Below are 12,349 nucleotides of genomic sequence, written 5' to 3'. Positions count from 1 at the left end.
ATTAAAATATATTAAAATACCTCACTGAAATAAAACTGTGTAACAGTGCTGAAAATCATACAGATGTAACACTTATATCACAATTTTATAAACCAAAAATAAATAAGTTAAAAAAAAGCCTTAGTGCTGTGGAAAACTCTTGAGCCACCCAATCTATCTGGAGAAGCCAATCCATGACTGATAGTGTTTCACTGTGTGTTTTTTTCTTTCCAGGTATGCTTTTACTGCATTGGCACTGTGTTTTGGATCATTTTCATGCTGCAAAAAGAAACCTTTGCCAATCAGATACTTTCCAGATGGTACTGCATGGTGGATCAAAATCTGATGGTACTATTCTGTGTTCTTAAATCCAATAATTTTGACAAGATCTCCAAACTGGGTGAAATGGAGCCCCAAATCATGACAGAGCCTCCACTGTGTTTAGTGACCATTTGTGATGAGGTTTCAACAAAAACTACAAGGCCAGATGCATCTTTTTGATCTTGTGTCAGGTCTTTGCTGTTTTTTTTCTTCTAATTCTTAAGGGTGGCCAGATGCCATTTTCTTTTCTATTCCAGTATATTAAAATCTTTCAGACACACTGCACACCATGACAATCTATGCCAACTTTTCATTCTTTTATTTGTGCAAAAATGTTATTTTGTCTTTGAAACCTTGTTATTCTCTGCATTTTGTAGATTCCATAACCAGGAATGGATTATATTGGGGGTTTTTTTGGACAGGCTGCTGATTACAAAGTCCCCAAAGACACAATATAAAAATCAGTTCCTTTTGTAAGTTGCCTATGCAGGCACAACATCGGCCAATTCCTCAAGTAAGGTAGCTTTTTTATGCTTGAATAATTCATAGATCAGTGAAAGAAAATGGAGAGCTATACCAACTAGACTGAAAATAAGTCTTTAAAAAACAAATTATGAGAAAGTCTGGCTCTTTGGAAGTGAAATATAAATAACAACATTTTACACAGAGCTGTACGTTTCATAATTTCACTTTGATACCAACGGCATGTTATTAATCATATACAGCAGACTAAGGCCTGAATAAATGCATTTGTTTTGCAGTGAAGATGTAGTTTCAGTATTCTGGGGGGTCTGGATTAAATCAACAGAATTAAGCTCTGCTGAGCCCAGGTGGACTAGAAAACATCATTTTAATACTACCAAACTTCAGTTACAGCTTGACTAAAGCCCAAAGTATGTAATATACAATTACAAGGTAAGCAGTGTGATGAATGAGCATCAGTGTTAAACCTGCTGGGATTAGCTGAGCTTCATAAAGCTGGGCAGATTTCCTCCTGTTTGTGTGTGTGTGTCTGTGTGTCTGCGTGTGCGTACAGGGTAAAGAGACTGCTCATTCTAGTCGTGCAAAATCAGACAGCATTAAAACTTCACCTGAGGCTGACACCAAGCGTCTTGCTTCTATGGGGCTTCTGTGTCCCTGGCCAAGTGAACCCCGTTCGGGGTGCCGAGGAATGTGCATTAACTTCGTCCCGTGTGAGAGTCTAATTCACCTCAGGTGCACCTCTCCCGTTACCCTTCCCCCACTCTAACATCCAATCCCACAGATAAGGTGCCATTTCCCAGCCTTACCGTGAGCTTGGAATGCGTAACAGAGCAGCCATCTATCACAATTGTCATACATTAAACAGTACTAAATTTTGGAAGTCAAACAGGAACCAGACACTTAAATCAGTGGTAAAAATGTTTTATCTTCAACATCATGTCAACTGTATTTAAAAAAAAAAAAGGAAGTCCAATGTAAGATGACAGACAACAATAAGATAATGATGGCTTTGAAATTTTAAAAATCTATGCAATATGTCAAAAGGAGAAGATGAAGGAGTCTACTTTACAAGTCTAACTCTATCTTTCAAAACTCTAAGCTTTGGATTTTTGGTGATCTTGTTGTTGAAAAGTGCTAGCACTTCTTCCTCCTTCTTAAAATTCCTATCACCAGTGTAGGAATAGTAGGCAGCCAAAACCTGAAAAACATGAGCAAGCTTTTACTTTAGTGTTAATAAAAGATTACAGAGCTTTGAAACTTTAAGAGTTTGATATACAAATAAACAACTACATCCTCATTTCATATAGCAATGAAAACACTTCATGGCTCACCTTCTTTCTGAGTTTCTTCACTGACATTTCCTGGTCAGGTGACTCTCTCAGTACTGCCTTGATGTTCCCCTTCCAATTAAATTTGCCTGATGAGAAACAGAAATCAGCTTTCAGTGCAGACACTAATCACCAAGGGTCACTTTCTCACTCTGAACAAAAGAGGCAACACTGACCTCTGCTGCCTAATCACGGACTAATCATTTATTAAAGCAGGGCAATCTTAGTCATTGCTAGCTCCACCGTACCTTTAGTAACAGCTCGATCCTCAGTCTCTTCTTGATCATCAGCATCCTCCGTTTCTTCATCAACTGGAAAAGGATGATAACAGAGTTATCTAATAAATATGAAATACACACACACTTTAGAACAAAAAAATAAACATAAATCTGACCAGACTTCACAAAGCTGCTGATGTAAACATCCTCAATCTATGCTTGAGTGTTAGAGAATACCTAAACTCAGTTTAACCATGACAGTAACAGATAATGTCTAGCACTTCAGAAATCTTGACTCACCCTTTGTTTTCTTGCTCGATGTCTCATTTTCAGTGCCATGGCTGTTCTCATCATCCCTGGGTTCTTCAGAGAGCTGTTTTCTCTTTCTGTCCTTTTTCTTTTTGCCCACCATTTCTTCCTCCAGCTCTTGTGCGACTGTATTTTCAGCACCTTTTGTAGCTTTCCCATTCTTCTGCTGTCGGGCCTCTTTGCGTTCCCGTTTGTTCAGTTTTTTCTTCTTCTTCTCTTCCTCAACACTTGGGTGGCCATTCGGCTCTTCTCTTCCATTAGTGTGCACTTTGACTTCAGCCGCTGTCTGCCGAGCTGGCTGTGGGGGCTCTGAAGCCTGTCAGACAGTGGCAGTTAAAGACAATCACCACAGCTATTGTAAACATGCTAGACTCTTTATTTTTATGGCATACTTGATGTTAAAAGGAGCAGTTTGCTTCCATTCATTTCCTGGTAACATTCAAATTTAATAAGCACACATTCACAGAAAAAACAAAAAACATGAGAACTAACAAGCCTAACTTACGTTATCAGCTGCAGCAAGTATATTCCACACTTCCTCCTGCAGACTGGGGTTTGGTATTTTGAGACTATTTTTCATCCAGTTCTGATGGGAAAAGAAAAATGTGACAGTGAATCAACATTAACATGACAACTGATTACTTTGTACAGTTTTAAGTAATACTAACCTGAAACTTGGCCTTCTTTCTAGGTACGTTATCGTAAGTACTGACTTGCTGGAGGACATCTCTTAGCTTTGCACTGACTCCAGGTTTGTTCATGGCTTCGTGGACTTTCTTCAGGAAAAGGACAAAGGTAGAACAGTTGGCTTTCCTAAGTGATCCAAAAGCTTTGCAGAGTTTTTCTTTTCTTTTCCTTCCCTGAATCTTACCTGGAGCCACTGCTGCTGTTTCACATCTCCTTTGTTTGTTTTCGCCTCGTAGCCTTTGCCTCCATACTTCTGATCTTCACTGATGCATTTAATGTGGGTTTTGTAGTCATCGCCCCTAGTACAAAAACGCACACAAATCGTTAGCACCGAGCCTGATCTAGCGCCTGTTAGCCTGGGGTAGCAGTGAACAGTCGTTAATTACCAGAAGTCTTTTCCACAGTCGATGCAGGACAGGACCTGGCAGCCCCGGCAGATATTTACATGTTTATCAACCTGAGCTTTTTTTAGGGACTCCCCACAAGCGTTGCAGGTGAAAAACACCATATTCAAAGACTCTCCTGTTTGGCTAGAGTGCGGCGATAACGGTCAAAACTGAACCGGCCTACACTCTGCGGTACTGACCTATAAACCGAAGTCGGTTAAACTCTCATGCGAAAGCTGAACGCATGTGACAGCGCTGATACGAGCTAACGTTAGCCAAAGAACGGCGGCAGACCCTGGTCCCCTAAAACTGTAAAACACTACAAAAACAAACCATCTCCTGGGAAAAGTGGAGGTCAAAACGGTGTGAGCCCACGGATTAAATCCGTTTCCTCAAAATCACATTTGAGCGCAAACGTTCAGCAGCTTCGTTATATTACAAACTTTTCCAAACACACATTAGGGTACCACTACCCAATCCGTACCGGAAACACGATCGGTACCACGCATGTGCGAAAGGCCACTACTTCCGCTCGAAGCATTTTACGGGGTCAGAATATCTGTTAAGATGTTAACAATAATAAGTTTCTCTTAAAATTTTTGCAGTAATGAAACATTTCAATATAATGTAGACAAAAACGAGAAAAAAAAAAAAAAACAGTTACGGATCAGGACTCCCCGATCCGTACCTCGCATGTGCAGATGTTCTCTTCTTCACCTGTTTCGTTTAATGGAAGTTTACTCCCCAGTGTACAAGGATACTGCCACTTGCTGACCGAGCGAATGAGCCCTGTTGTAAACTGAACTAGCGTCATTACAAATCGTGTTTGTGTATGCGTTAAATTTGATTTAGTGATAGTCGAGTGTGTTTATGATTGTCTGTGTGGAGAGGATTGATTGGAATAGTGATGATGATGTCCGCCATCTTCACGTGACATATTACTAAGTCTGTATTATTAATTCAATCTTCAACCCACTTAGCGAAGGTCTTTTGTTTTGCCATTTACACTTGTGCCATTTACACTTATGGATATGGTACAACAAATTTCCCACTTGTGGAACTAATAAAGGTTATCTTATCTTATCTTTGCCCATAATTATTACCACACTGTGTAGCATGGCAGGTTCCTTAGACAGAATATCATTATCAGGTGTCACGTGAAGATTCATCAGCCAGATTAAGTGTTTACTGAAAATTTGTAGATGAGGAGGGACATGCTCTAGGACACCACGATTTTTGCCAAAAATTTAATATCCAATGTTCTTAAAGTAAATTTAATCGGGTTGTAAAATTCCATTGTCACTTAAAAACATAGTCGTAAGTGATATAATATATTCTGACATCTCCCCCAAGTTAAGGTAGTTATATATAGATGGTATTCAGTTTTGTAATGTTAAATGCAATAATAAGTTTCTAAGATCTTCCTTAAGGAGTCTTTATTCTCCAAATTTATTTAGACGTAATTACATATTAAAAGATTTCCAAAAGGAAGAAATTGAAAGAATAAGAACTAATTATATCCCCTTCCCTATCCCTCCTAAAGGGAAAGAAGTCCCATTCAAAATTTTAAAATTAACCCAACAAATACGCTCCTTGGTGATAGATTTAAGGTAGAAACTATTAATTGTGTATTTTGTGAAACAGAAGAGAAGGATTTGCACCATCTATTTGTTTTTGTGCAATTTTATACAAATCTTTTGGTTGGATTTTCATACCTGGCTTCAATCGAGTGGGATTCAAATTACCCCATGTACCTTAAATATGATATTGTTTGGAATGTTTCTGAAGGAAAAGAAAGTCAATTATGGTGTTAATGTTTTATTAATCTTGTGTATACAATATATACATAAATGTCGTTTTTTAAGACCAAACCAACCTTATTTCACTGGAAAAACGACCTAAACCTGTTGTTTAAATCTTTGACTTTAGTTAAAAAGAAAAAGGCTGCATTTTTTGTTTCCTTTTTGGAAGATTTTGATTTAGTGAGTTAATACTCTGTTAACTTTTATGACCCCGTCTTCTTTTAACCTTTGTACAAAGGTTGAAATTTGTATTTTCTGAATGTATAATATATGGTGCATTTTGTTTGTATGTTGATTTTGCTAAAAAACAAAACAAAACAAAACACCGGACCGTTTGGTCGCTACATTATTAGTCTTCCCTGTGCAAATGCAACCAAAGAAAAGTTCCGAGCAGGGTGGAAACGATCCTCGTGTAACTTTTTTAAATAAGTATGAACCACGTGGTTACTTTTAGCATGTCCTCTCCTTACAGTGACTTTAGCCGTTCCATTATTTAACATGGTATATCTGTATAATGGTTAACGGAATTTATTAGCGTTTAGCAACTCGAAATTGAAGCTACACCAGGAAGTGACGTTTGTCATGCCTGTCGAAAAGTGACCTATCATCCAAATAAAAGTTGGAATCCTTTAATGTAAGTTTGACCCCCAACTTTATGGGCTAAGATAATATATAAGTCACAGTACCGAGGAGCAGTTCTGGATTTTAAAAGTAATTCATTCGGGATTTTGTGCTCAATCGATTCACACCGCTTAATAACATGGGTGGCTAGCGTAGCTTTGTAGCTAAGCTTAGCAGTTTGTGTCCAATTTTTGCATGGGTGGTCTTGCTGCAGAGGCACACTGGATTCTGCGCGGCTGTTGAATCCCATATGTCAATACGGTCTGTTCAAAACTGCTGTTAGCGCTTCCTGGCTCGCTGGCAGGAGAAATAAAAGGAATAACAGCTCTGGCTAATCACTCGTTGTTGTTGTCTGTTTTTAACTTGGGTCCCCTTAGCTCGCTTTTTGATGAAGACTTTGGAAGTGAGTGGTGGAGCCGCTGAGTAACCATGGACAGTTTGTCCAGCCACAGCTCCTACCTCCTCCAGCAGCTTCAGGAGCAGAGGATTCAGGGTCTGCTCTGTGACTGCATGCTGGTTGTCAAAGGTGTTTGCTTCAAAGCCCACAAAAACGTCCTGGCCGCCTTCAGCTCCTATTTCAGGTGCCATTATCTGTTTTGTAATAAACGTTTATCATACCGAGTTGCTTCAAGGTTTCCGGATGCATTAAGTATTACTCTGATCTTTTCAGGTCCTTGTTCCAAAATTCCCCCAGTCAGAAGAATGACGTGTTCAACCTAGTTATCCAGGATGTCAGTGGCATTGGCCAGATATTGGACTACATGTATACCTCCCATCTTGATATTAACCAAGATAATGTGCAAGCACTCCTAGATATCGCACAGTGTTTGCAGGTTCCGAATGTGCAGAGCATGTGCAATGCTTTCCTCAAGCCCTGTCCTCCGCCAGTGGAAATGCCTTCCTTTTCTCTCTCAGGCATGTTGGGTTCAGAGCATGACTGCCTGCTTGGAAGCAGTCTTCCTAACGATGTTGACCTGCCCTGTCCCTCTGAATCCCAGAGGCCTGGCTTCAGCAGTGACATGGACCACACCAGAAGGATGCCAATCTCTGTGCCTAACAGCAGCTCACACTGTGAAATGGGTAGCAACTCTCAGGCACCAGTAGAAAAGCAGCTAGCTCATGGTTACAAGCTCCGCAACTTCTACAGTAAGCAGTACTTTAAACAAAGTGCAATACAGAGCAATAGTGCAAATTCAAACCAGGGCCCTTCAGTGGTGGAAGAGCAGCAGTGTCAACTTGCGATAAGCCAGGCAGGCAACAGCACCCCTGTGAACTCAGGAAACACAGTTCAGCCTAATCAGTCTTCCATATCAGTGAGTGTGGACAGGAACCCTGACTCTTCTCTCACACCCTCAGATAATCTAAACACTCCTAACCCAGACTCCTCAATGAACAAGCCAGTGCGCCCAAAGAAGGCCGTCTACCTGAAGAAATATAACTATCTTCGGTCTCAGAAGGCTTTGGAGGAGATGTGCACTGAATCAGTTATTGAACCTGTCCTTAGCTGTTCAAAGGTGAGCCTTCAAGGAGAGACAGTGGTCCAGGTTCAAGCACCAGAAGCTCCTGTAGAAGATAGCACTGCAGCCAGAGATGAGGTTGCAGACACAGCTGCAGATGCACAGCTTCCCAGTCCTCCACCTGTGAATGAAGAGGAGCAAAATCTAAAGCCTGTGCCGGAGCCAGCTCAGCAATCAGGACACAAGCAGTACTGCTGTGAGGTGTGTGGGAAGATATTCAAACACCCGAGCAACCTGGAGCTGCACAAGCGCTCGCATACCGGTATTTCCTGATTTTAACAGCTCTAGAATCACACATTTAACGTTGAATTATAGGAATTAATTATAATGCTCTTAGGCATAAACTGATCTGTTCTGTTATAGGTGAGAAGCCCTTTCAGTGCAACGTTTGTGGAAGAAACTTCTCACAGGTATTTTCTTTTGTGCTCTTCTAATTTAATAGTTATTCTTAGATGTTCACATTAAACTCAGATGTCTGACAGATTCTGTCTTACAGGCTGGAAATTTACAGACACATTTGCGGCGTCATTCTGGGGAAAAACCATACATCTGTGAGCTGTGCGGGAAAAGGTAAAGTTATTTGGATTGATTTTCATTTGTCTTCTTGTGCCATCTCCCTGTCTCTACTTTAAGCATTTTCTTGGTTTAACTGAGTTTGCCTTTACTAAGACAAAAAGTGCTTCCAAAGTTTTCCCAGACTTGTTAATATTATTCTATCAGTTGTTCAACTTCACACAAAAATTATTGTACTTGCATAACAACCTGCTAATGAAGAACTGCTGTGAGTAATTAACAAAGTGAAAGAAAATAGATTAAATAGTTGTTGTGTAGCACATAATATACTATAATATCAAATAAATACATGATATGATATTTTCCACTTACCATATATAGATATAGAGATATCAAAACTGATGATTTCTTTACTGTCCTTTATTATTCATCTGTGTTTTCCAGCTTTACTGCATCAGGGGATGTCCAACGTCATAAAGTGGTGCACACAGGAGAGAAGCCACATCTGTGTGACATATGTGGCCGAGGTTTGTGGCATCTCTCAGCACGAGCAATAATCTCCGTCACTCACTTGATAATACAACAATCTGGGAATTTGTAATGTCTTACTGCTAAAGTGAGCTCCTGCTGATGTTTAATAGTAGCTTGAGCTGCTTTTATTGAGACATGCATTTCTTGTTCCGTGTTTATTGTTCAGGATTTAACAACTTGAGCAATCTAAAGGAGCACAAAAGGACTCACGCGACAGACAAGACGTTCACCTGTGACCAGTGTGGAAAGTCCTTCAACACGCACAGAAAGCTTCTGAAGCACAAGGCCCGGCATGCTGGGGAAAAACCTCATAGCTGTGCCACCTGTGGTAAGTTATAATGTCACAATTTATTTTTAAAAATATTTTTAAGAGTCTACAACAGGCACAGTTATTTAACATAACTTTCAGCAATATTTCAGTAATAGAAAATCTAATTTATTCTCAGGTTGGAATAAAAAAAAAGTCTGGACTAGAAAATTCCTAGCAGCCAAACTGTTAGGTGGAGCTCGACACTGCTTAGTTAAATAGTTCCCATTTTTGAAAACAAAAAACAGCAAAATGCACAAAAAAGAAAAATAATATTCAACTGCTAGTATTGTGTTTTCTATACTTTGTAAATGCACTTTAACTACTTTTAGTGCAGTTAAATCAACACATTTTAGGGTCAACATGAAAGAAATGCAGATGTGATATGTGAAGGTGAGATCAGAGATCTAATTTGACACGATATTTGGATGCAAACTTTAATGTGATATTTAGAATCCCCATTTACTCGTATGATTTCCTAAATATCACCAATACAAAAAATGGCTGTAAGAAACATAGTTTTAAGTAGCTCTACATAGCCTTATTATTAACACTTTGACCTTTGACATAGATTAATCTTTTGACCGAGAGGTCAGCTATGATATGATATTTTCAATACTGTTATTGTTCATCTATATGCTGACAGTAACCACCAAACTAGTTATAAGGCTTTTTATACATTTTCAACCTACAAATCATTCAGTTGACCTTAAAGACCTTGGTGGAAGTAAGCATAATTTTAATGCATAACATAACATAGGCTCCTTGGTGGAGGTAATTACCATTAACAATGTACAATTTTGCCACAAAGGTAGACCCAACACCAAAACAGCAGCTGTCTCTGTTCCCTTCACTGACATTGTTTCAGTCTTATAGAGCCACATTTTACAACAGTTTGTACTGACACACTAGGAATTGACACTAGAACCAAAGTTGTTGCAATATTATTACTTTAGCTAACAAGTCCAGCTGGTCTTGGAATGCAATGGAAAGGCAAAAGCGTAAATGGCATTTACCTGCATATTCTTTAAGGCTCTTAAAACTTGTTTTTCTATGACAGCGTTTTTCCCCATTTTATCATTGTTTAAACATGATTTGCACACGGTGTTATTCATTTGAGATTTCTTATGAATTAATACAGGGAAGTGTTTCATTGGCTCAGGAGACCTACAGCGTCACATACGGTCACACACTGGTGAGAAACCTTACATCTGCAATACCTGTGGAAAGAGTTTTACCCGGTCTGCCATGTTGAGAAGACATAGCAACATGCACTGCAAGGGGCCTCCAGTTGAGAGTCAGGTCATTGTCAACTCTGAGCAGACACATAGCGCAGATGGAGGCACGTCATTACCCAAAGCTGTTAGCCACAGTAAACCTGCTGCTGCCAGTGAGCAGCATTTCTCTGCTGTGATGCCCCACACAGAGTTAGAGAAATCCTCAGCGCCGGCTCCTTCGCCACCACAAGCAACACCACATATAGAGACTTCACCTCCCAGCATTCAACTGAGCCCAGGATCTACCCCGCTTCCAGAGCTGCGCTCCCTGGTTCCCCATCACCTCCTTTCATCCGGCCACCAGGAAAGAACTGCAACCCTATCTGCCACAGATCGTACGAAGCTGGCCAAACCCCACGTATCGCAGGAAGCGCCATATGGTCCGTATGTCGAGAGCGGAAACATGCCAATAGATAGAGGCCCAGCGGGGAGGCCCTACCTGCCTCCTACAGACAATTACTGCAGTTCCCTCACAGGGACAAGCAGGCCCTATAGGTCCAGTGAAGGCCAGTTTATCTCTAGTGTAACTCTGTGGGGCCTAGCAATGAAAACGCTCCAGAATGATAACGACATGGAGCAGTAGCATGTCATGTCACACAGCATAGCCAGATCAGCTACCCAATGTACTTAAGTGACGTTTACTCCACTGAATCATATCCACCTGGATCATGAGGGACATCAAAAGGACTCCGAATCAGAAAGGACGGGGCCTTCTCTCTTGCTAGTCTGCTAAGTAGACTAGACCTGGAGAGCAGCTAGAACAGCAGCTTGCTTGAGACAAATGATAAACTGAGGGGCTGTACAAGACCCAGTATAAGATATTATCCTGAACTCTAAATCATGCAAAACTGAGGTCTGCAAGGCACTGATGTCGCAGTGCAACAGGAATTTTCAGGGCTCTGTGATTCAGTGGGGTTTATTGTTTGAAACTTTATTGTTCCAAATCTAAACATCCCAGGATGCATCATGCATCAGCTACATTCTTTCATTTGGTTTGTACTGCGCTGCACTTTAAGATATAAAGAAATGGGCTTGTCACTGATTAAATATTAGTGCAAGATCTCTCTGTGATATATTTATGTAAGAATTAAAGACCTACCCTTTCTGTATTGTAAGGTCTCAGTTTTATTTAAAAAGAAGACATTAACTTTCACAGCATTTTAGTTTTTCCTGTGTTCACTGTGTAGCAGACGAGTAGCTATATGGGGAAGATATATTAAATTTAAAGTTTAGGGTCAGCTAAACAAATACTCTTTTTTTTCTTCTTGTTTGTATAAAATAAAATATCAAATTTATCAAAAACATCACATGGAATAGCCTCCATCCAGCAATTCTAATAACAATAAGATACATTCACATGAATAAGCAAGTTTTAAGATGCGCTAATATTACTGGAAAACTGAATTTCAAGTGCTGTCACCATTAGGTTACTCAGTGTGCCACTGGAACACACAATTCAGTTATCATTCACTCATGAATGTTTGCCTTATGATGTAAACTAAACACCAATTCAGATCCTCACTGTGATTGAATAATACTTCAGCTGCTCAAGCTTTGACTTCAAACGATAAATGTTTGTAACGGCAATGACAAAAGTCATCCTGGTCATCCGTCTGTTTCATATTCATCTGTCCCTATAAATAACCCACTATATATGTGTATATAATTTTTTTTTAGATTATAATGTCAACTGTAAAATTTGTGTATAACTAAGCTCTGTCCAAGTAGAAATGTATAAAGGTGCTCCATCCACAGCAGCAGCTTTACTGCAAAAGCCTGCAGTTGCAAGGTGCAATGCTTAAAGAGGACAACAGAGGGAGCTGTAAGATAGATAGCACAGTTAGCAACTGTAAATTGCAGTTGCAGAACACCAGCTGTTTATGACAAAACACATGTCAACAATTAATGCGCTGCAGAGAGTGCGTGTAATGAAACACCGGCCCAGTCTGCTCTCACGCACCGAGGTATGGGGGATGCTTAAAGGAACTGATTTGGTGTTATCCATCCTGTCGGTGAATGTTGATGACGAGACTTTCAAAAAGTGAGATTTCCACTCACCACACATCCAGT

The 12,349-nt window shown here is 40.0% G+C and overlaps 2 protein-coding genes across 4 annotated transcripts; one reads left to right on the top strand and one right to left on the bottom strand.

The window, feature by feature from the left end:
• Positions 1 to 1,688: 1,688 nt before the first annotated feature.
• Positions 1,689 to 4,229, bottom strand: lyar (Ly1 antibody reactive homolog (mouse)). Its single transcript, XM_031747874.2, has 8 exons — positions 3,712 to 4,229; positions 3,510 to 3,624; positions 3,307 to 3,414; positions 3,144 to 3,224; positions 2,630 to 2,954; positions 2,360 to 2,422; positions 2,115 to 2,200; positions 1,689 to 1,981 (listed from the first exon to the last, which is right to left on the bottom strand). The coding sequence occupies exons 1-8, from the start codon at positions 3,831 to 3,833 to the stop codon at positions 1,844 to 1,846; spliced, it is 1,038 nt and encodes a 345-aa protein (XP_031603734.1). The 5' UTR covers positions 3,834 to 4,229; the 3' UTR covers positions 1,689 to 1,843.
• A 1,801-nt stretch (positions 4,230 to 6,030) lies between these two features.
• zbtb49 (zinc finger and BTB domain containing 49) lies at positions 6,031 to 11,386 on the top strand. Of its 3 annotated transcripts, none has more exons than XM_031747899.2 (8): positions 6,031 to 6,147; positions 6,512 to 6,715; positions 6,805 to 7,913; positions 8,015 to 8,061; positions 8,148 to 8,221; positions 8,609 to 8,691; positions 8,862 to 9,023; positions 10,144 to 11,386. In XM_031747899.2, exons 2-8 carry the CDS (start codon positions 6,564 to 6,566, stop codon positions 10,860 to 10,862), a joined length of 2,346 nt encoding a protein of 781 aa, XP_031603759.1. In that variant the 5' UTR covers positions 6,031 to 6,147; positions 6,512 to 6,563; the 3' UTR covers positions 10,863 to 11,386. The 3 variants fall into 3 exon arrangements, with proteins under 3 accessions (XP_031603759.1, XP_039468167.1, XP_039468166.1); XM_039612233.1 differs by lacking the exon at positions 6,031 to 6,147 and adding an exon at positions 6,190 to 6,224; XM_039612232.1 differs by lacking the exon at positions 6,031 to 6,147 and adding an exon at positions 6,276 to 6,395.
• Positions 11,387 to 12,349: the final 963 nt, after the last annotated feature.

The sequence above is a fragment of the Oreochromis aureus genome, linkage group 5 (genome assembly GCF_013358895.1).
Source record: "Oreochromis aureus strain Israel breed Guangdong linkage group 5, ZZ_aureus, whole genome shotgun sequence".
Lineage (NCBI taxonomy): Eukaryota > Metazoa > Chordata > Actinopteri > Cichliformes > Cichlidae > Oreochromis > Oreochromis aureus.
Note: the sequence above shows the minus strand (reverse complement) of the source record. Positions and strands in the feature narration are given on the sequence as shown.